This window comes from Oryctolagus cuniculus, chromosome 18, assembly GCF_051225735.1.
Source record: "Oryctolagus cuniculus isolate XC-2025 breed Fujian yellow rabbit chromosome 18, ASM5122573v1, whole genome shotgun sequence".
NCBI lineage: Eukaryota > Metazoa > Chordata > Mammalia > Lagomorpha > Leporidae > Oryctolagus > Oryctolagus cuniculus.
Window position 1 is genome coordinate 20,444,618 of NC_142884.1, and position 21,255 is coordinate 20,465,872.

General features: G+C 62.7%; 3 protein-coding genes across 12 annotated transcripts in view; 2 read left to right on the forward strand and 1 right to left on the reverse strand.

Moving 5' to 3' along the window:
• The window catches only part of GAPDHS (glyceraldehyde-3-phosphate dehydrogenase, spermatogenic), a 64,524-nt gene extending 45,541 nt beyond the window's left edge, over nt 1-18,983 (forward strand). Inside the window, exons 1-11 of one of the 5 annotated variants that reach the window (XM_002722238.5) lie at nt 9,673-9,739; nt 11,403-11,571; nt 12,871-12,967; nt 13,127-13,233; nt 16,215-16,305; nt 16,384-16,502; nt 16,707-16,788; nt 17,054-17,205; nt 17,322-17,484; nt 18,462-18,559; nt 18,649-18,871. In XM_002722238.5, coding sequence (XP_002722284.2) covers nt 9,673-9,739; nt 11,403-11,571; nt 12,871-12,967; nt 13,127-13,233; nt 16,215-16,305; nt 16,384-16,502; nt 16,707-16,788; nt 17,054-17,205; nt 17,322-17,484; nt 18,462-18,559; nt 18,649-18,721 — 1,218 coding nt within the window. In that variant the 3' untranslated portion in view covers nt 18,722-18,871. Of the gene's footprint in view, nt 1-9,672; nt 9,740-11,402; nt 11,572-12,870; nt 12,968-13,126; nt 13,234-16,214; nt 16,503-16,706; nt 16,789-17,053; nt 17,206-17,321; nt 17,485-18,461 lie in introns of those variants that run through there. The other 4 variants (XM_008249497.5, XM_089319418.1, XM_089319417.1 and 1 more) reach the window with 4 other exon arrangements.
• On the reverse strand, nt 958-5,392 carry SBSN (suprabasin). 5 transcript variants are annotated; one of them, XM_089319421.1, is made up of 5 exons: nt 5,082-5,392; nt 3,213-3,458; nt 1,960-2,022; nt 1,817-1,861; nt 958-1,118 (listed from the first exon to the last, which is right to left on the reverse strand). In XM_089319421.1, the coding sequence occupies exons 1-5, from the start codon at nt 5,358-5,360 to the stop codon at nt 1,095-1,097; spliced, it is 657 nt and encodes a 218-aa protein (XP_089175547.1). In that variant the 5' UTR covers nt 5,361-5,392; the 3' UTR covers nt 958-1,094. The 5 variants fall into 5 exon arrangements, with proteins under 5 accessions (XP_089175547.1, XP_089175546.1, XP_051692072.3 ...); XM_089319420.1 differs by having other exon boundaries at nt 5,016-5,392; XM_089319422.1 differs by having other exon boundaries at nt 965-1,118; nt 3,209-4,567; nt 4,838-5,392.
• Nucleotides 18,984-19,111: 128 nt separating the features above from the next.
• TMEM147 (transmembrane protein 147) lies at nt 19,112-20,840 on the forward strand. 2 transcript variants are annotated; one of them, XM_002722220.6, is made up of 7 exons: nt 19,112-19,290; nt 19,361-19,430; nt 19,878-19,937; nt 20,023-20,159; nt 20,248-20,332; nt 20,414-20,535; nt 20,624-20,840. In XM_002722220.6, the coding sequence occupies exons 1-7, from the start codon at nt 19,214-19,216 to the stop codon at nt 20,745-20,747; spliced, it is 675 nt and encodes a 224-aa protein (XP_002722266.1). In that variant the 5' UTR covers nt 19,112-19,213; the 3' UTR covers nt 20,748-20,840. The 2 variants fall into 2 exon arrangements, with proteins under 2 accessions (XP_002722266.1, XP_008247745.1); XM_008249523.5 differs by lacking the exon at nt 19,361-19,430.
• Nucleotides 20,841-21,255: the final 415 nt, after the last annotated feature.

Below are 21,255 nucleotides of genomic sequence, written 5' to 3' on the forward strand. Positions count from 1 at the left end.
AAAAAAAAATTGGCCCTGAGATGGATGCCATTTGGGAGCTGGAAGCAGTGACTGCAGGGGGCGCTTGGCGGCCCCTGGGCGGGAAGTGAGGCCCCCTGGGGCACCTGTCCTGATGGGAGAGCCCCAGGAGGGCTGTGGAGGCACCGCCAGCTGTGAGAGGTCCCCCAGTAGAGAGAGGTGCAGACCTGCTGCATTCTCCTTGGGCTGGCCCCGCGGAGCCTCAGCCTCCTCAGCCCTACCTTGAGGGTGCTGAGGGGCTGCGGGAGGCCTAAGTGCAGGTGTGATGGGCGCCACCACTAGTGCTCTGTGGCGGGCGCACTGGGCCTGCGCTCTCCGTGCTCCTCCCTCCTCTGCAGTGTCTTCCTCCGCGGCCTCCTCCCCCCCCCCACCCCCAGGAGGTCTCCCCCAGTGGGCATCTCCCTCCTCTCTCCCTGTTCACCGATTCCCCTCCTGCCCATGCCAGACAGGAAAATCCATTTGTAACCTTGGCCGCGGTCCCTACCCTGGGCAAGCCTCCACGTGCTCCCGCTCCCGGGTGAAGTGGGAGCGATAACAGTGCCCCTGCCCTAATGGACGGCTGGGTGGATGCCATGATGTCACGCCTGGGAAGCCCCGAGCAGGGAGCCTGGCAGGTCTGCATTGCACAATCAACACAAGTGGCTATTGTTATTCTTCTGTGCCACACCCTGGGAGAGGATGACACCTCAGCGGGCTCCACCCCGGCTCCTGCCACTCCCTCCCGCTGCTTTGTCCCCACCGGCAGCCTGCAGGGTGCTCTTCTGAGGGCCAGGCGCCAGCTTTGCAGGCAGACAGGGTCTGGCTTGTCCCAGTCAGCTGCCCTCCGAGAGCTGATGGACCCGAAACCTCCCACGCAGCCCAGCCGGCGCATCAGACCCCCAGCTCCCTCCACAGAGCGGAGACAGCCGGCGGGCGAGCACAGTGGACCAGGACCAGGAGTACAGGGCACCATATTTATTCACAAATCTCACAGTGGCCCCTTTAAGGGGCTCCAGAAATCCCCCCACGCCACCCCCCACAACCCTCAGCTCCTTCAGGTCATTCCAGCGTCTGCTCAGCAAGGTCAGGGCATCAGTTCAGGGCATGATGTTGGCGACGCTCTGGAAGAGAGGAGGAGTGAATGTGGGGTGCACAGTCGCGAGGGGGTGGGGACCCGCACCCCGTCCCTTGCTTGAGAAGTGAGGAGACTGGCTCTTCTGGGGAGCATCTTAAGGAAGGTGGCATTGGGTTTAGGAAGAACGGGGAGCCAGCTCTCCCAGGCGGAGCTCGGGGTCTCTGCAGCAACCAGGAAGCCTCATCTGTTTGGCTTCAGAAGACCCCTCTGCCACCCCCATACCTCCCGGCCCCAGGTGCCAACTACAGGGCTGTTGAGTGAAGGGCCAGGACTCAGCTTTGACTTTGGGATCCACAGGAGGGATAGACAGAGCCACAGGTGCCCCGTCCCCAGCACACTGACATGAGGCGACAGGGCCAGAGATAGACACAGTAGGGTGGTTGGGAGGAGGTCAGAGATGACAAGGACAGAAGCTGGGCACGTTGGGGGCACGGTTTCAGCAGCTGCTCCCCTGTGGCTCCCAGGTGCACAGGGGCCCTGGAGGTCATGTCTGCCAGCTGTGTTGGCCTCCGTGGGCCTGGGAGGCACCCTGATATGGACAGCAAGGCATGGAGGGCAAAGAGCAGGTGGCGAGGGAGAAGAGCAGAGCTGGGCAAACAGGTTGGAGGGTGTGTGCCGCTGTGGGTCTGCCGGCAGGGAAGCTGCCTGGAAACAGGCTGGGGCGGGGGCAGGGCTGCCACTCACCCTCCACAGAGCGGGAAAGTTGATGAAGGGCTTGTTGACCGAGGCCTGGAATTTCAAGGACAAGGAGGTCAGTCCCCAGCATGCGTCCCACCGCCATCCTCAGGGACCCCCAGGTGGCCTTCAGCCCCACCCCCCTGACTTACTCCAGATGCTACTGTAGTGGTTGCGGCCCCTCCGTGCTGGCCGGTAGACCCGCCTTGACCACCCTGTGGACAGAAGCCCAGAGAGTCATCGCCACCGCTCAGCCCTTGTGCCCCAGCAGCCTGTTCCCCTCGGGGGCCACCGGACCTGGCGTGGGAGGCACGGGCTTAGCCCCCTGCCCCCTCACGGTCCAGAAAGAAAACCCCTGGCCGTGGCGCCAGGGCAGTCCTGTGGGAGACAGGGAGAGACGCCAGGAAGGATGCCTGCCTTCCGTGGTAGTGAGGGGAATGCACGAGAAGGAGCCTGCCTGGACAGCGAACCCAGGAGCCGCACGAATGCTGGGACCGAGGTCCAGCTTCCGCCCTGACCTCACAGTCTAGCCCTAGCCCTGACCAAGCTGACCTCTGTCCTGGGCACTGCCAGCCCTTGGGCTGCAATCCCCAAACCTGCCCCCTCTCCCCGCCTCTGCCCAGTGACTCCTGCCCTGGGCGCCATGGCCCTCTCCAGTAGGGGGCGCTCTCCCCACAGCCCCTTCCTCCCTTCCCACCCTTCTTTGGCTCCCTGCCTTGCTGCAGATGTGGCTCTGGGCTTGGAGGCCTGGGCCAGCCCTCAAGATCTTGCTGACCCCAATGCCTGCCACGTAGATACTGGGGATTGGACGTAAGAGAGTCAGCCTTCCATTACCCAGGCCCCTCCTCGGTGCCTGTTCTGCTGTGAGTGGCACAGCTTGCCCGGCCTCTGATGTCCGTTCCTGCAGGAGGCCTCCCCAATCAGGCAGTGTAGAAGAAGAGAAAGAACCCTGACCTGCAGCTTGCCAGCGCTGAGCACTGCCCACATGACCTTGACTAATTCCCTTAACCTCTCTGCGCCCCGCTGGCCTTATCTGAGAATCAGGGAGTCAGCATCCACACTCTGACTCGGGGTTGCCCCACACCCCTCCTGTTTGCACTGCTGCAGATCTGAGGTCATTCACTACTTCCTGCTTCCCAGGAGGCTTTGAGCTCCTCGCCTTAGACCCCCTTAACCAGGACAGCCCCTCAGGGTGAGGCTGGGTCCCCGCCACAGTCTGACACAGGGCTTGGCAAATACAATGGCTTCTCCACCTGGCCAGCTCCTTTGGAGAAGGGAGACCCGGCAGGAGAACTGCCCAACCTCTTCCACCAAACCAAGGCTCCCTGGGCTCCCCAATGTCCCAAGGGTTTCACCTCTCCCTCCCCGGCCCCTTCGTCCCGGTTCCCCGCCCCTGTTCACCTACATTCAACAGCTGGTTGGCCTCCTTGCCGGCTTGGTTGACCCCATTATGAACATCCTGCTGCCACCTGTCCATTTCCTTCCCGGCCTGGCCAGCAGCGTGGTGGACACCTTGGCCAAGTTTCTCCGCCTCCTTCCCGGCCTGGCCAGCAGCATGGTGGACCCCTTGGCCAAGTTTCTCTGCCTCCTTCCCGGCCTGGTTGACCCCATCGTGGACCCCGTGGACCACTTTGTCTGCTTCCTTTCCGGCCTGTTCAACGGCATGGTGAACTCCCTGGCCAAACTGCTCCACCTCCTTCCCAGCCTGCTGAACTCCATGATGCACCCCTTGGGCCACTTTATCTGCCTCCCTCCCAGCCTGCCCTACAGCATCGTACACCCCCTGGCCGAACCGCTCTGCCTCCTTCCAGGCCTCATTAACCCCATGGTGAACCCCCTGGCCAAGCTGCTCCACCCCCCTCCCAGCCTGGTTGACCCCAGAGTGGACACCTTGAACAGCTTTGTCGACCTCTCTCCCAGGCTGCCCTGCAGAGTAATGAACATCACGGCCAAACTGCTCTGCCTCTGTCCCTGCCTGGCTAACTCTGTGATAGACCCCTTGGACCACTCCATCTCCATGCTTCCCAGCCTGCCCAAAGGCGTGGTGAGCCCCCTGGCCTAACTTCTCTGCCTCCTTCCCAGGCTGCCCCAAAAGATGATGGCCTCCCTGGCCTAACTTCTCTGCCTCCTTCCCAGGCTGCCCCAAAAGATGATGGCCTCCCTGGCCTAGCTTCTCTGCCTCCTTCCCAGCCTGCCCAAAGGCGTGGTGAGCCCCCTGGCCTAACTTCTCTGCCTCCTTCCCAGGCTGTCCCAAAAGATGATGGCCTCCCTGGCCTAACTTCTCTGCCTCCTTCCCAGCCTGCCCCAAAAGATGATGGCCTCCCTGACCTAACTTCTCTGCCTCCTTCCCAGCCTGCCCAAAGGTGTGGTGAGCCCCCTGGCCTAGCTTCTCTGCCTCCTTCCCAGCCTGCCCCAAAAGATGATGGCCTCCCTGGCCTAACTTCTCTGCCTCCTTCCCAGGCTGTCCCAAAAGATGATGGCCTCCCTGGCCTAACTTCTCTGCCTCCTTCCCAGGCTGCCCAAAGGCGTGGTGAGCCCCCTGGCCTAACTTCTCTGCCTCCTTCCCAGGCTGCCCAAAGGCGTGGTGAGCCCCCTGACCTAACTTCTCTGCCTCCTTCCCAGGCTGCCCCAAAAGATGATGGCCTCCCTGGCCTAACTTCTCTGCCTCCTTCCCAGGCTGCCCCAAAAGATGATGGCCTCCCTGGCCTAACTTCTCTGCCTCCTTCCCAGCCTGCCCAAAGGCGTGGTGAGCCCCCTGACCTAACTTCTCTGCCTCCTTCCCAGCCTGCCCCAAAAGATGATGGCCTCCCTGGCCTAACTTCTCTGCCTCCTTCCCAGCCTGTCCCAAAAGATGATGGCCTCCCTGACCTAACTTCTCTGCCTCCTTCCCAGGCTGTCCCAAAAGATGATGGCCTCCCTGACCTAACTTCTCTGCCTCCTTCCCAGCCTGCCCCAAAAGATGATGGCCTCCCTGGCCTAACTTCTCTGCCTCCTTCCCAGGCTGTCCCAAAAGATGATGGCCTCCCTGACCTAACTTCTCTGCCTCCTTCCCAGCCTGCCCAAAGGCGTGGTGAGCCCCCTGGCCAAACCTTCCAGCCTCGTCCCCAGCCTGCCCCACAGCATGGTGGGCCCCCTGGCCAAACCTCCCTGCTTCACTTCCCGCCTGGTTGACCCCATGATGGATCACTTTGTCTGCCTCCTTCCCAACCTGTCCAGCAGCGTTGTTGGCCTCCTTCCCTGCTTGTCCGATGCCATTGTTGATCCCATGGGCTACCTTGTCCAAGCCGCTGTTGAGGCCCTTGTCCACCTCCTTGACGGCCTGGCTCCCCATGCTGCTAAGTCCATTGAAAACTTTCTCCACTTCCCTTCCAGCTTGCGTGATTCCATTGTTGATGCCTTCCAGGGCCTTGCCCACCTCTCTCTCTGCATTGCTCAGCCCTCGGTTGATCCCTTCAATGACCTTCTCGATGGGGTCGTCGCTGGCCGCCCATCCGGGCAAGGCCCCCAGGAGCAGTAGGAGGGAGCAGGAGCCAAGCACAGGGGCGAGACGCATTTTGCTGGGACAGTGGGGAGGATTCGGAGAGCGGCCAGGGAGGGCAGGCGGCTATGTATGCTCTCCTGCCCTCGGCTCCACCCCTCGTGACTCAAGTCACTCCTGGGAGGCAGGCTCGGTCCTGGTCCCGGGCAAGGAGGTGTTTCCCAGGGAGATTTGGGATTGAGCAAGGAAGAGGTGCAGGGTGAGTCAGGACTGGAGAGGAGCCCTGCTCGCTCGCTCCACCCCGGCAGACAGGTCTGCCCTCCCAGCCACCTCCTGTCATTCCTGCCGCCCTCCAGGCCCCCTTCAGTCACCCTCTCAAGCTGGGACCAGGGGACCCTTCAGCTCCGCATCCAGCCTGCCTGGGAGTGAGGGTCCAGGCAGGGGGGAGGGGCTGAGCTCCTGTGGACCACCCACCACAGGCCACGCCCCTGCTCCCCAGATCCAGCACGCTCCTTGCCTTGCTCTTGTCTTGCTGGTCCCCCCTCATTCCTCACCCCACTCAAATGCCACCTTCTCCAAAACTCCTCCCCCATCCATCCGTGACCGTAGCAAGCTGTGCCCGTGACCGTAGCATGCTGTGGTTGCACTCTGGAACATTGCCCTTTGGTTTCTGCAGCAGTCACCTGATCTGAAATTACCTTCAGCTTTCATTGTCCCATCTACCAGATTGTAACGCTCCCCGGGGACAGGGCCTCGGTCTGTGTTGGTCACCACTGTATCCCCAGCTTCTCAAGCATTGCCCACAGTTCTGCAAATATTTATAGCTGGAACCATGGGTGCACTGGAGGAAGCGATGGGTAGAGCTTCCACGCCTGAGCCCGAGTCCCATGGAGGCTGGAGGGAAGGGTGCCTGGGTTCCCAGAGCAGCAAGGACCCAGCAGGGAGGGTTGCAGGTTTTGGAGTCAGCATCACATTCTCATCATGGCACGCAAACCTCGTGCCTCCCAGCCCTTGGGCAGGGGCAAGGGGCTGATTGCCAGGAGCTGGGACGGGACGCAGTGTCTCCTGAAAAGCCGGTTGAGGCAGCCACAGGGAGGGGCTGAAGACCCGGGGCAGCAGGAAGCTGTCAGCTAGCACATGGGCCGGGGGCCAGGAACCCAGGAGCCCAGCCTCCCTGCCCTCCTCCCCCTGGTGCCTCACAGACTCTGGAGGCCCCACGTGGCTGGAGCAGCAGAAGGAAGGGCAGGTGGCAGGTGGTTGGTACGCAGGCAGCGGGCAGCGTGTCTCCCTGGGAGCTAGTTCAGAGGGAGCCCATGGGTGGGTTTGGCCGGGTGCAGGGGTGAGAGGTGTTTGGGTTTTGATACCAAGGGTGAGACTGAGAGGGGATGGAGGTGGGATGGCTGGTGGGAAGGCCAGGCAGGAAGGAATGTGCAGGGTGTGAGCACCCGGGGGTGGCAGAGTTATGTGTGTGGGTGCCCAGGTGTGGTGAGAACCTGCACGTGTTTTCAGATTTGCTCAAACCAGGGTGCCAACGTCCGCTCCCCTTAGAGGACCCAGGGCTCCACCCCAGATTCTGGACACTTGGCTCCACCCAGAGCCAGGCCTCCCAGGCCAGAGACCAAGCGCTTCTGCCTTCTCTAGGCTCTGCCGACGGAGGGTGCCTGACTGTGGTATCTCTGCAAGCGCTAGCGCATGCGCTCTGTTCTCGGTCCCATGCTCCAGGGACAGAACCAAACCCCTGGGCAAGTTCAGCTGTGGCTTTCCTGCCCCTGTCTGGTGTCTGAATGATGGAGGTGCCCATGACAGGAGACGGCTGGGTGGGGAGAGGTGGCTGATGAGCCTTGGAACCCCAGCCCGCCTCGAGGTCACCACGGGGGCTTCTCCATTGAAACCACTGTGTCTTTTCTTCTCCGCCCCATCCTCCCTTCCCCTGCCGGCCTCACCACTCCCCTCAGTCCCTCCATACCCATTCGTGACTGGTTCAGGCCTGGGGTTCAGTCTCCATGGGTGCACTTGGCCCAGAGTTGGCCTGTCTGGTGCCAGCCCCTGCCGGTTGGGGAACAGCATTGTGCTGGCGTCCTAAGGAGTTGAGGAAGTTTTGTGAGTGGGGCCATCATGGCTCTGCCCAGAAGCCCTCCAAAGAAGGATGTGGTACCAATATCACACTTGCTCCCTGGTGGATCCAGCCATAAAACCACCCGGATTCACATCCATCTTTGAGAGGCCAGATCTCACCTGTTTCTCCTCTTGTATTGACCCAGTCAGATCTGCTGTTTCTTCTTGCGATACTTTTGATCCTTTATATATTCAAAGAAAAATGTTAATAGCATCTAACTTTTCTCTTTTTTAAAAGATTTATTTATTTATTTGAAAGGCATAGTTATAGAGAGGCAGAGGGAGAGAGAGAGGTCTTCTATCTACTGGCCCACTCCCCAAATGGCAGCAATGGCTGGAGCTGCACTGATCCGAAGCCAGGAGCCAGGAGCTTCTTCCAGGTCTCCCACGTGGGTGCAGGGACCCAAGCACTTGGGCCATCCTCCACTGCCTTCCCGGGCCACAGCAGAGAGCTGGATCGGAAGTGGAGCATCCAGGACTCGAACTGGCACCCACATAGGATGCTGGCACTGCAGGCAGTGACTTTACCCGCTATGCCACAATGCCAGCTCTGCATCTAACTTTTCAAATCTTTTATTATGAAGTGGCATAAAATCAGTCAACCAGTCTTGATGATGTGTGTGTGCTGGTTTTTTCTCCTTGATTGTATGCGTGAAAAGTTTGTCTCCCTGTGTTTAATTCTTTATCTCCCTCTTCCTCTCCGGTCTCTCTGCCCCTCAAATAACAATGTAAAAAGTGGAGAGCATTTGGCCTAGCAGTTAAGACATCCACATCTCAGATCAGCGTCTGGGCTCATCCTGGCTTCACTCCTGATCCCAGCTTCCTGCTAATGTGCACTCGGGGAGACAGCAAGTGGCTGCAGTGGCTGGGCCCCTGCCACCCGTGTGGGAGGCCTGGGTTGAGGTCCCAGCTCCTGGCTTCAGCCATTGCAGGCCTTTGGGGAGTGAATGAACGGGAGCACTGTTCTCTCTCTCTCTCTCTCTCTCTCTCTCTCTCTCTCTCTCTCAAATCCTAGAGTAATAATGACGAGGTGCTTCCTGCGTTGTTGCGTCCAGCCTCGCTTTTGGTCTTGGTGACACCCATCTGAATACCCAGTTTATTTCCAGGCCCTCCAAGCAGGCGGGATTCTCCTTAGCCCCAACCCATGGCAGGTGCTTGACAAACTGGATGCCCCTGGAGGTTTTGGGAAGGAAGAGGTTATGTCACTCTGCGTCTTCTTGTTTCCGCCCCTTCCCCCAGGATGGTGACTCCTTCCTGGCACAAACCCCCGACACTGCCTAAGTCTTGGTCACAGCTGTGTGTCAGCCAGTTTGAGTCACTGACGTGCAGGCAAGCCCCCACCCCTGTGCCCTAGTGGGGAGAGCGCATCCCAAACATCTAGGGAAAGCCTGCGTGTGCCAGGCGCTGTTCTTGGTGCTGGAGGCACAGTGGGAACAGAGCAGACAAGAATACTTGCCCTGGGGTGCTCAGAGCCCAGTGGGGAAGACACGGAGCAGGTCGAGCAGTAACTAAATGGGAACAAACTACAAGAAAAGCTACAGGGAGGAGAACAGGTGCTTTAAGATAGGTTAGCAGAAGAGGTGGCATTTATGCATGCATTTGGGTATTGATTGAGCAAGCACCTTCTAAGTGCTGAACAGGCTTCTGCTCCATGGCATCCAGAAGTGCAAAGCTAGACAAGGCCCCTGCCCTCCCAGGGCCCATGTTCCACTGCGCAGAGGCAAATGGCAAGAAAACAGGAAAAAAAAGGGGGGGGGGTCTCTAGGGAGACGCGTGCTCCGAGGAAGATGAAGCGGAGTGCAGCCTAGTGCAGTTGCTCGCACTGGAACGTCCGACCTCGGGCTTCCTGGAAGATGGGGAGGGGCTGCGGGGGCGGGATGGTGCCGATCCTGGCTGAGAGAGGAGGGGACTTCGACGGTGAGTCCGCCCTCTGAAAGGCGACATGGGAGGGGAGCCGAGGGGGCCACCGCGGCGCCCGTGTGCCCAGGGAGGCACGGGCGCAAGGGCTTCGAAGAGTGGTGTGAACAGGTGCATTCCCTCGCAGATGCCGGCTGTGGGGGGAGGGGAGGGGGCTTGGGACCGTGCGGCTCTGCCTGCGGACGTCACCCGCCTCCACAGGCACGTGGGGATGCCCCTGCGGCTCAAGTCCACGCGCCGCCCCTCTGTGACGTCACAAGGCAAGATGCTGCCGAGCCTCTAGCCCCGGCGCCCCGCGCCTCAGTAACATCACGGCGGGTCCGGGGGCGGCTAGGCCATGACACCTTAGAAGGCCATGTCGAAGCGTGACATCGTCCTCACCAATGTCACCGTTGTCCAGCTGCTGCGACAGCCGTGCCCCGGTGAGGGAGGCGGCTCGGGGCGACCCCCGGGAGGGGAGGAGAGGGCGGTCGCGGCGTGCGTCCCGTGGCCTCCCAGGCCCCCTCCCCCCCGGGACGCGACCCGCCCAGAAGCCTGCGTGCGAGCAGGAGGCGCAGGCCCGGGGCCGCCACTCACCTGCCTGCCTGGAGCCACTACTACGCTCCCGCCCTGCAGCCCCACGCTCCTTAGCCACCTGGGGTTTGCGCGCCAAACTGGTTTCTCTGCCGCTGGCGCGGGCGGGGGCGACAGGGACGCTGCGGCCCCCGGGGCTGGGTGGGCTCCGCACCGCCGCTAGAACGCGGTGGGAAGGGCAGAAGCAGGACGGAGAGTGGCGGGCGGGGCGGGCCTCCGAGCGGAACCGAGGCGAGCGGGAGTTACAGGTAGAGTGGACGCTGGTGGCGGCCAGCGCCGAGAGGCCCGCTGCTGGTGCTGCACACCGCCAGGGACGCAAGGCTCTTGCCAGGCATGCGCTCACTGAAGCCTGCCGGGCACCGGAGGAGGCCAGTGTGTTCAACAGAGACGAAGAGGCTCTCAACAGAGCTTGGGGGGGGGGGGGGGGGACGGGACTGAAGACCCTCAGGTCCCCCTGCCCACCCCACTCTGGCCTGATGAGCCGGGCCCTGCAGGAGTGCAGCCCCACCTCTTCTCCAGCTAGACAAATCCCTCCCTGTCATAAAAGCAGACGTCAGGGTCACCAATAACCGCACAGGGTCACTGCCATCAGTAAACCCTAACACCTCTGTGACTGGTCCATCCACGGCCCAGACTCGGGCCCCAAGGTCTGTGGCAGCAGGAGAGGTCGCAGGGGGTGGGGGAAGCAGGCAGCTTCCAGCCTCACCACCTCCCAGATGCCCTTGAATCTGGTGCCGGGAGCAGCTCCCACGGTCGCCCTGCAGCCCCATGCTCTTAGTCTCAGACTTCTCTCCTTCACTCACACCAGCTGCGCCCGCGCAGTGGCCGCTAGGTGGAGGGTCCCCTGTGACCCCCGGGAAATGGGGCCGGAGTCCATGAGCTAGCCCAGAACCACGCAGCGGCAGGTGCCTGAGCCAGGGTTTTAGGAGTGTGTGGAGAGGCAGGAGCTACCCTGTCTCACACAGTGTGATGCACCCTGTTTCCGAAACGTCCCCTTGGGTAAGAAACCCCGCAGTGCTCCTTACAAACAGGAGTTCTGCACTTAGGCACGGGCGCGCCGAGCCAGAGCCGCCCTGGCGGAGCTCCGGCGGCACAGCAGCTGACAAGTGCGGTTAGCAGACGGGTGCGGGAAGCGCGGTACGAAAGGCTGGTGTGTGCACGGCGTCTGGGCTCCTTCCTGGAGAAGGCCTCCTTGCTCTCTCAGCAGGAGCCTCGGAGCGGACCTGTCCCAGCTCCAGAAACCGAGGCACCCAGAGCATGGCTCCAAGCAATCGTGAAAAACACGTTCCCACTGGAGGAGTCTCCGGGGAGGTGCTGCTCTGGGCACTGGTGTTTAAAACAAGCCCACCCCTTGTCCATTGTGAGCTTGGAGTATCTGGGAAACACAGGGCTACAGTCCGCAACCGGAGCCAGGCAGGAGCCAGCAGCAGGTTCTGGGTGGCTCATTCTCTTCTTCTGCAGGGGTGGGGGGAGCAGCTCCCTGACCCCCTCCTCCCACCCTGCCCCCCGCAGTGAACCGAGCACCACCTCCACCTGAGCCCAAGGTTGAAGCAGAACCCCAGCCCGAACCTGTGCCAGAACCGGTTAAGGCGGAAGCTCCGCTGCCTCCTCCTCCCCCTCCCCCTCCCCCTCCCCCTAAGAAGACGGAGGCAGTGCGGGAGTTGACCGTTGGAATCAATGGGTGAGTCTGAGTGGGCCCCTGGGCTGTTCCTGAAGCCAGGGCCCAGCATGGCCATGTCTCTCACCATCAGTGCTTACCCGGAGAGCGCCCGCCCACCCAGGAGAAACAGCAGGGAATAAGGCAGCCAGAGAAGTGGGTGCAGCGATGCTTGTCCCAGGCAGGAGATGGCAGCAGCAGCCAGTGTGGGCAGGAGAGGCCTCCGGGAAGTGACAGGGGAGTGAGGCCCCGGCCACAAACGGCAGCCCGCGCCAGGGCTCTGGGGAGGAGGAAGGCGGCAAGGGAGCTGCACGCCAGCCCGGGGCCTGGGCACGGAGGCCAGGAGCTGGGATCTTGCTCTACTGGTAGAGAATCATGGCGACTGAAATGCCAAGACATTATCTGGTAAATTTCAAAACTGCATCCAGCCACCAGGCTAAGCAGCAGGAGGCGGAAGCAGGGAGAGCGGCTAAAGAGCCAGCCGGTCACCGGCACAGGAGCCGCTACGCCCAGGAAGAAGGGGCGGCCTCCCGCCCGGCCTCCGCTGGGCCTCCTCCCCTGTCTCAGCCCATTTTCTCTCTTTTTTTTTTTTTAAGATTTATTTATTTGTTTATTTATTTATTTATTTATTTGAAAGGCAGAGTTACAGAGAGGCAGAGACAGAAAGAGAGAGAGAGAGGTCTCCATCCACTGGTTCACTCCCCAAATGGCAGCAATGGCTGAAGCCAGGCCAATGCAAAGCCAGGAGCCAGGAGCTTCCTCTGGGTCTCCCACGCGGGTGCAGGGGCCCAAGCACTTGGGCCATCTTCTGCTGCTTTCCCAGGCCATAGCAGAGAGCTGGATCAGAAGTGGAGCAGCCGGGACTTGAACCGGTGCCCATGTGGGATGCCGGCACTGCAGGCGGCAGCTTTACCTGCTGCGCCAAAGTGCCAGCCCCTGAGCCCATTTTCTGTCTCTGTAACTCAACACCACAGCTTGGGTAATTGAGGGAGAGAAGCATCTTAGGTTCTGAAGGCTGGGAAGTCCCAGGTGGAAGCCGCACCTGGTGAGAACCTTCTTGCTGGTGGGAACCTTGCCCACCCACGATGGTACACAGAGCACGCCTGCCCCCTCTTAGGAAGCTGCTGATGCTCTCAAGAGCCCCCCTCAACCGGCTTCCTGCAATACTAATTGCTTCCCCAAATCCTAACCCCCCAACCCTGGTTGGACTGTTCCCACCCTCATAACACTTCACCGTGGGGATTAAATTTCGGTGGAAACATGGAAACCATGACATCACCGTCATCTCCTCTCCCGTGCCCTCCTCTGCCGGTCCCGGGACAGATTCGGACGCATCGGCCGCCTGGTGCTGCGCGCATGCATGGAAAAGGGCGTCAAGGTGGTCGCGGTGAATGATCCGTTCATTGACCCAGAATACATGGTGAGGGCAGGAGCGGGACGGACGGGCGGGGGGGGCTGGGGTGCAGCCCAGGGGAGCTGGGTGGGGGGCTCCCAGCTGCAGTGAGGTGGGGAGCACTGTCCGGGGCTGCTCGCTTTGCGCCACCCCCACCAAGGCTAGGACCTGTTCCATCTCCTGCAGGTGTACATGTTCAAGTATGACTCCACCCACGGCCGGTACACGGGGAGCGTGGAGTACAAGAACGGACGGCTGGTCGTGGACAACCATGAGATCAGCGTCTACCAGTGGTAAGGACGGCACCTGTCTGGTGCCCGCGTGTGAGCCGTCGGCGCCCTGTCGTCTTGGGAGGGGGGAACTCAAAGCCCTACAGTGTGCATGTGCCTCTAGGCTTGCTGGGAGCAGGCTGTCAGAGGCTCCGGCCCCTAAAATGGTTAAGAAGCACTAACCTGGAAGAAAGTCTCACTGTCTTCAAGAGTACTTTTAAAAAAAAAAAATCATTTATTTATTTGAAAGGCTGAGTTACAGAGATGTCTTCCATCCGCCAGTTCACTCCCAAAAGGTCACAACAGCCAGGGCTGGGCCAGGCCCAAGTCAGGAGCCTGGAGCTCCACCTGGGTCTCCCACGTGGGTGGCGGGGGCCCAAGTGCCAGGACGTGAACTGTGATGCTGGGCCACCTCAGGAGTACTGTGTGACGCACTCGCGTGCTTCCTCCCAGGCAAATCAACTCAACACGTCCACAGCTCCCCTCGCCAGCTCCTCTCGGGCCCCCAGGCGCCCTGCACCCCACCCTGCAACCTCCAGCCAGCGCCGCCGCCGCACCAGGCAATACTGATTCTTCCTTTAAAGACAGTCAGAACCTGCAAGTCAAAAGCAATCACATTACATGTTTCAAATGCTTCAAAGATTCCCAAAATATTTTAAAAGTTACAGTTTGTGAAACAGGAAACATTGAGCCCCCCTCTACCGTTCTCACATAAGCCACCGCCCGTCCTGTGGCTGCACACACACGCAGGCACCCTCTCAGCCCTGCAGAGGGCGCCCTCCTTTCACTCGCCGGAGGCAGGCTGTGGTAGTGGGGCAGAGCGATGGGGAGAAGTGACAGTAGAAGCAGCTGCCTGCCCCGAGTTGAAGTCATGATGCCAGAACCAATGGCAGTAAGTCATTGGTCAGCTGCCCTGTGTCGCTCCTGCCACTTGGGGTTAGGGCTGTCTCCCTACCACCCAGCCCCCCCCTCACCGACAGCCTCCTCAGGTCCCCGCTAAGTGGCCCCCCCTCACCGTGGGTGTTCTCCGGGCTCCTAGCACAAGCTGAGTCGTGTCTTTCACCCCTTCCTAGTTGGGTGGCCCTGGGCAAGGGACCAGACCTGGCTGAGCTCATCCTGTGTGTGGTGGCATGATGATCACATGACTGGAGTTCCCCGTGCTGTGGAGCACCGCGAAGGGTGTCCCCACAAGGCCATGGCCCCCTGGGAGCAAGCTCACCCTTGTTTGGCACTGGCAGCTACAGGCCCTGACTCTCGGTCGACCCTCAGTGCTTCCTTGAAGGATGGAGGGAGGGAAGGAGGGAGGGAATCCTCAAAACACCCTGTGGGCAGGAGGGAGGGGCCCTCTGCCCCAGGCCAACTCAGCAACTGCTGCAGGGGAATTTGTTGATGGCCCCCAACTTCAGGGATGGGGGCCAGGAGGGCTCCTGGGGCCAGTGGTGAAAAGCGTGGACTGCCGATGCAGAAGGCTGGGCAGGAAGAGAGAGGCCTGTTGCTGGTTCACTCGTTCAGGCAGTGCAATGCGGACTGCGGGTGCTGCGCCCCAGCCAGCTCTGCCCCTTCCTCGCTTTGCCTCCCCTCTGCTTTGATGAGCTTAAGGCAGATAAAGCACTGAGAATGGGCACATAGCAGGGAGAAACAGGCACAGCATGGCTCTTTTTTTTTTTAATTTGACAGAGTTATAGACAGAGAGAGAGAAAGGTCTTCCTTCCATTGGTTCACCCCCCAAATGGCTGCTACAGCCAGCGCTGTGCCGATCTGAAGCCAGGAGCCAGGTGCTTCTCCTGGTCTCCCATACAGGTGCAGGGCCGCAGCACTTGGGCCATCCTCCACTGCCCTCCCGGGAGGGAGGATTAACCAAGTGAGCCACGGCGCTGGCCCCACAGCATGGCTCAGTTTTTAAGACCCCCCCACACACACTGCTGGAACCCCCGTGGGGTGAGTAGGCGCAGTGTAAAGGAAACAGAGCTGGGTATACTGCTACAGCCTGGCGTGGAAGACAGAGGCTCACAACGATCCCAGAGGCCAGGGGCCCCGCTGCCCTGGCAGGCTCTGTGAGGGGAAGACCGGTGCATCTGTCCACTGCAGGCGCCCTTGCCAGATGTGCCCTGTGTTACAGGTGCAAACGGGGGTCACAACATCAAGTGCAAGGTAGACTCAGAAAACGGCCAATGACAGGCCTCCTTTACTTTTCTAACATCAACCACTGGCCACCGCTGGCCCCAAAGCTGCCTCCCCGGACAGCTGCTCTCTGAAGTTGTGCTGTCTGTAGGAGCTTCCTCGCCTCAGGCCGCAGGCTCCCTGTCACAGGAACTGAGCTGTGATGACAAGAGGGGCTGCCAGAGCTGGAGCAGAAGGCGGCGGACCAGGCCTCACCCTAGCGTCCGGGTCTCAGCGGCCGGGCCGGAGATGGTGCCCTGGAGGGAGCCAGGGCCTGAGGTGGGGAGGGGGCAGCCTGTTGCTGTGCATGGTGGGCTGGTGCAGTCCAGAGGGGCTGTGGCACAATGGGGTGAGCCGCTGCCTCTGACGCCAGCATCCCATATCAGTGCCAGGTCATGTCCCGGCTGCTTCATTTTTCCCATCCTGTTCCCTGCCAATGGCCTGGGAAAGCAGTAGAGGATGGCCCAAGTGCTTGGGCCCCTGCACCCACATGGGAGATGCCGATGAAGCCCCTGGCTCCTGACTTGCTTCGGCCTGGCCCAGCCCTGGCTGTTGTGGCCACTTTGGGGGTGAACCAGCAGATGGAAGATATCTTTCTCTCCCTGGCTTTCAAATGAATAAAAAAAAAAAAAAAGGCGGTGGGAGGGTGGGCCACACGGGGCCAGGGATGAAAGCAAGGCAAGCAGGCCGGCTCCAGCTACCGCACCTGGGCGTGTGTGTGTGCGGGGTGTGGGGTTAGGTAGGGGCAGGAAGGCACTGCTTAGCTTTTCAAACGGTGAGGGACCCAGCTCTGAAAGCAAAGCCCGCACTGGGACACTAGCTCACAGCCCTGCCACCCTCCACAGCAAGGAGCCCAAAGAAATCCCCTGGAAGGCTGTCGGAAGCCCCTACGTGGTGGAGTCCACAGGCGTGTACCTCTCCCTAGAGGCTGCTTCGGTAAGCGGGGGCGGGCGCCCGAGGCCGGGGTGGGGGCTGCCCTGCTCAGAGTCCCTGACGCCTGAGCCCCCTCCCCAGGCTCACATCACAGCAGGGGCTCAGCGTGTGGTCATCTCTGCGCCCTCACCAGATGCACCCATGTTCGTCATGGGCGTCAACGAGATCAAGTACAACCCCGGCTCCATGAACATTGTCAGGTAGCCGGGCAGCCGCGTGAGGGGGCGGGAGGCGTCCAGAGCCACACCTACCTGAGGAGGGGAGCCGGCCCCCCTTCCCCACCCGCACCTCCCCCGCCCATCCCCCCCACCCCCAGCCTGACCTTTCCCAGAGCACACCCCAGAGGGCGAAGGGTGGCGGGGCGGCTCGCACTCACAGGCCCCTGCACGCCGTGGCTGTTGCAGCAACGCATCCTGCACCACCAACTGCCTGGCCCCCCTCGCCAAGGTCATCCACGAGCAATTTGGCATCGTGGAAGGGCTCATGGTGAGTCTGGGGCAGGAGGGACGGCAGGGGACGCAGCCTCTCCCTCCCAGGCCTTGCTCAGTGTACGGTGCTCCCGGGGAGAGACGGGTTTGCGGGGGAGGAGGCAGCGTTACCAGACAACTGTCAGGCAGGAGCTGAGCCTGCCTGGCCTGCCCGTGCCCCTGCTGTGGTCCATGGTGGCAGCCCCACCAGCTCCGCGCCTGGGGAAAAGAGGCAGGGGCACTTGGGAACAGCGGTCCTCACCTTAGCCCTCTGCTTCCCCGAGACCACCATCCATTCCTACACGGCCACCCAGAAGACAGTGGACGGGCCGTCCAAGAAGGCCTGGCGGGATGGACGAGGCGCCCATCAGAACATCATCCCGGCCTCCACCGGCGCTGCCAGTGCTGTGGGCAAAGTGATCCCAGAGCTCAAAGGGTATGAGGCCAGGGGCCAGAAGGGAGCTGGGGGTGGAGGGCCTGGCCACGCCCCAGGCAAGGGGACAGACGACGTCCCTGGCTTCTGACTTCTCCCTCTGCCGTGGAACGCTCCAGGAAGCTCACAGGAATGGCATTCCGCGTGCCGACCCCAGACGTGTCTGTTGTGGACCTGACTTGCCGCCTGGCCCAGCCTACCCCTTATTCAGCCATCAAGGATGCTGTAAAAGCAGCCGCCAAGGGGCCCATGGCTGGCATCCTTGCCTACACAGAGGATGAGGTAGGCGCTGGGATGGGTCCTCTGGGGAGGGGCTGTGGCTGCCACGCCCACCCGCGCGCCCAGAGAACTGCAGGGCCACCAGCTCGCCCTGCCTCAGGGTCTCTGCACCTGTCCCCCAGGGAGCTGCAGTCTACCCTCACCTTCCTACAGCAAGCGCTCAACAGTGATGAACAAAAGGCCACCGCTCCCATTGTTCTCTGCTCCTGGCTGGAGCTGGGCCAGGGCCAGATGCCTGCCTCGGGAGGAGCGGCTGTCACCCTCAGCTGTCCCCTCTCCGCCCATCACCCTCGGTGCTGTCCTCCCCTTTAGCGCCAGCCACGAGCATCTCCCGTTGTAATGGGACCCAGTGATTGCTCTGGGGCCGTGTTCAGCCTTGGCCGTTAAGCTGCCAATAAGCACAGCCACGTCCCAGTATCGGGGTGCCTGGGTTGAAAGCCTGCCCCTGCCTCTAGCTTCCGGCTGACACAGCCCTTGGGAGACAGCGGCCACGGCTCAGTGACGGGATTCCTGCCACCCATGGGCTGAGTTTCTGCTCCTGGCTTTGGCTCCCCTGGCTGTTGTGGGCATCAGGGAGCGGGAGTGAACCAACACATGGGCGTGTTCTCTGTCTCTCAAGTGAATATCATAAAATCCGCTGCTCAGAACCCTCCTGTGGCCTCTGCCACACGAGAGTGACACCCGCAGGGCCCTGTGCCTGCAGCTCCTTCCACCCGACACGGCCGAGGCCCCCTCAGTCCTCCAGGCCCAGGCTCGTGGCCCCCCTCGGACAGGCAGCCCGGGCCGGTCCATGGCAAATGCCCAGGGAGTGCCATCCCCTGGCCCGGCCCCGGGGCTCTGTGGTCCGCGTGCCCCTCCGGGCAGAGCCCTCCACGGCCCTGGGCGCACGCTGTGTCCCGAGGGCTGAAAGGGTGGGCCGCGTGCCGGAGTCGCGCCTCGGCTGGGCCACGCACGCTGATCTCCGCAATCCCCACACCCAGGTCGTCTCCACGGACTTCCTCGGCGACGCCCACTCGTCCATCTTCGATGCCAAGGCAGGCATTTCGCTCAACGACAACTTCGTGAAACTCATCTCCTGGTACGCGCGAGGGGCCGGAGCCTCGGGGGGGGGGGCGGAGGGGCTCGGGGAGCAGCCCCCACCCCGACCCGCCCGCCTTCTCGCCCCAGGTACGACAACGAGTACGGCTACAGTCACCGCGTGGTCGACCTCCTCTGCTACATGTTCAGCCGGGACAGCTGAAGCGGGCGGGCCCCCGTCGGCTTCCCGGCGCTCCGGGACAGGCACTCGCACCTGCCGCTTCCGCGCTCCGCTCCCCGGGGGAGGAGGGCCCGGCGCGGGGCCTCGCACCGCCGGGTCGACGGTGCAATAAACACCACAGTGCTCACGGCTGCGCCTCGTGTCTCTGCGCCGGCCACGGCGGGGTCGGGTCCGGGTTCAAGCGCGCCCCGCCGCTGACTCGATCGGCCCGAGCCCGCGCGCCCTCAGAGGGGAACGCTATCCCACACCCCGCCGGAAGTCGGTCCCCGAAGCGCCGGGAACCGGGGCGTGGCCGCGGCGCTCTGACGTCACCGCGCGCGACGCCGGCGGCCGGGACTACCGCTCCCAGAAGGCCGCGCGCGGGCCGCGGCCAGACAGGTGGGCGTCAGGCCCCAGCGCCGGCGGCGGTAGAAGCCCACGCCTGGAGACGCCGCGTCGCGACCCCCGCGCCGGCGGGAGCGGGCGGCCGGCGTCATGACCTTGTTCCACTTCGGGAACTGCTTCGCTCTCGCCTACTTCCCCTACTTCATCACGTACAAGTGCAGCGGCCTGTGAGTGCGGGGCGGGCGCGGGGCGGAGAGGGCGCGGGGCGAGCCCACCCCTCACCGCCCGCTTCTCCAGGTCCGAGTACAACGCCTTCTGGAAATGCGTGCAGGCGGGGGTCACCTACCTCTTTGTGCAGCTGTGCAAGGTGAGGGCCGCCCGGAGCGCACGTGTCCGGCCCCCGGGCACCGCCTGGGCAGCGCGACCCCCGCGGTGGCCCCGCGCACGGGGCACGGCTGCCAGGGTCCCAGGAGGGGGTGGACGTGAGCGCGGCGCCACCCGAGCACGGGTCTCGGGGGAGCTCAGCTGTGGTCGGCTCACAGGGTCTTAGTAGGTGAAGGGCGAGTTGCGCCCGAGGTGTCCCACGGCGCTGCCTGCCCAGTCCGTCCCGACCTGACCCCGGTCCCCTGTGATGGCCTCAGGGACCAGGGCGGCCACCCGCCGCCTCCCGCAGAGCTGCAGGCCGGCTGAAGGCCCCTCCCCCAGAAGCCCCCCGCCCCGATCTCCGTGTCCTGCCGCCGACTGGACGCTCACTTCCCACAGAGGGGAGGGGCGCACAGTCACCTCGCGGTGACCCCCTGCCTGCCCTTCTCAGATGCTGTTCTTGGCCACTTTCTTCCCCACCTGGGAAGGCGGCATCTACGACTTCATCGGGGTGAGTGGGGCGCGGCGGGGGCAGGGGCTGCAGGAGGGAGGCCCCCGGCCCCCGGAGCTCACCCGGGCGTCAACCGGACCCTCAGGAGTTCATGAAGGCCAGCGTGGACGTGGCAGACCTGATCGGCCTAAACCTCGTCATGTCCCGGAACGCGGGCAAAGGAGAGTACAAGATCATGGTCGCTGCCCTGGGCTGGGCCACCGCCGAGCTCATCATGTCCCGGTGCGTGCAGCGGCCTGGAGCCGGCCGGCGGGGCGGGGCGGGGCGGGGGCGCCGCGTGCTGGAGAGCCCCTCCCTTTGCCTCCCTCAGCTGTATCCCGCTCTGGGTCGGAGCGCGAGGCATTGAGTTCGACTGGAAGTACATCCAGATGAGCATCGACTCCAACATCAGCCTGGTAGGCCCCCCGACCCCCCCCCACAGGCGCCGCCCCGCCGAGGCCCCGCCCCGGCCCCGCCCTAACCCCGCCTCCCCGCAGGTGCACTACATCGTGGCGTCTGCGCAGGTGTGGATGATAACGCGCTACGACCTGTACCACACCTTCCGGCCGGCCGTGCTCCTGCTCATGCTGCTCAGCGTCTACAAGGCCTTCGTCATGGAGTGAGCGGCGGGGGAGGGGCCGGCCCCGGCTGCGGCTGCGCGCTCCCCACCACCCTCTCCTGCCCCTCACGGTGCTGTTTGCCCGCAGGACTTTCGTCCACCTCTGCTCGCTCGGCAGCTGGACGGCACTGCTGGCCCGAGCGCTGGTGACAGGGCTGCTGGCCCTCAGCACGCTGGCCCTGTACGTGGCTGTTGTGAACGTGCACTCCTAGGCTCGGCGCCCAGCCGGACGCGCCTCCTGCCTGCCTCCTGCCTGCCTCCTGCCTCGCCCGGTGTGAGTGAAGTAAACAGTGTTGGAAAAGCGGCCTCCGCCTCCGTTCCCTCTCTCAGGAGCGTCACCCAGGGCCCTGCCCACCTGGGTCCCAGGGCCATCACTCAGGCTTTGGAGACGGCCGAGTGGGAGGCTGGCCAGCCTGCTGACGCGGCCCCTCGCTTGCCCGTGGTAGACCGAGGGTGGGGGATGACGGCAGCACTGGCCGAGCTGGGGCCCTGGAGAACAGGCTAGCGGGGAGCTGGAATCCAGCAGGGGGCCCTTGGGGGCCCCTCCTCCTTAGTTCACAGCCTCGCATGGCCCTTTCCTGGCTGGCCACCCCCCACCAGACTCCCAGCCCGAGTCTCGCCTCTGAGCCAGGGGTCCCCTGAGACCCGTCTCCTGGTGACCCGTGCCCACTGCTGTTTGTGGCTCCTGAGTGAGCAGCAGACCGGGCAGCCGCTTGACCT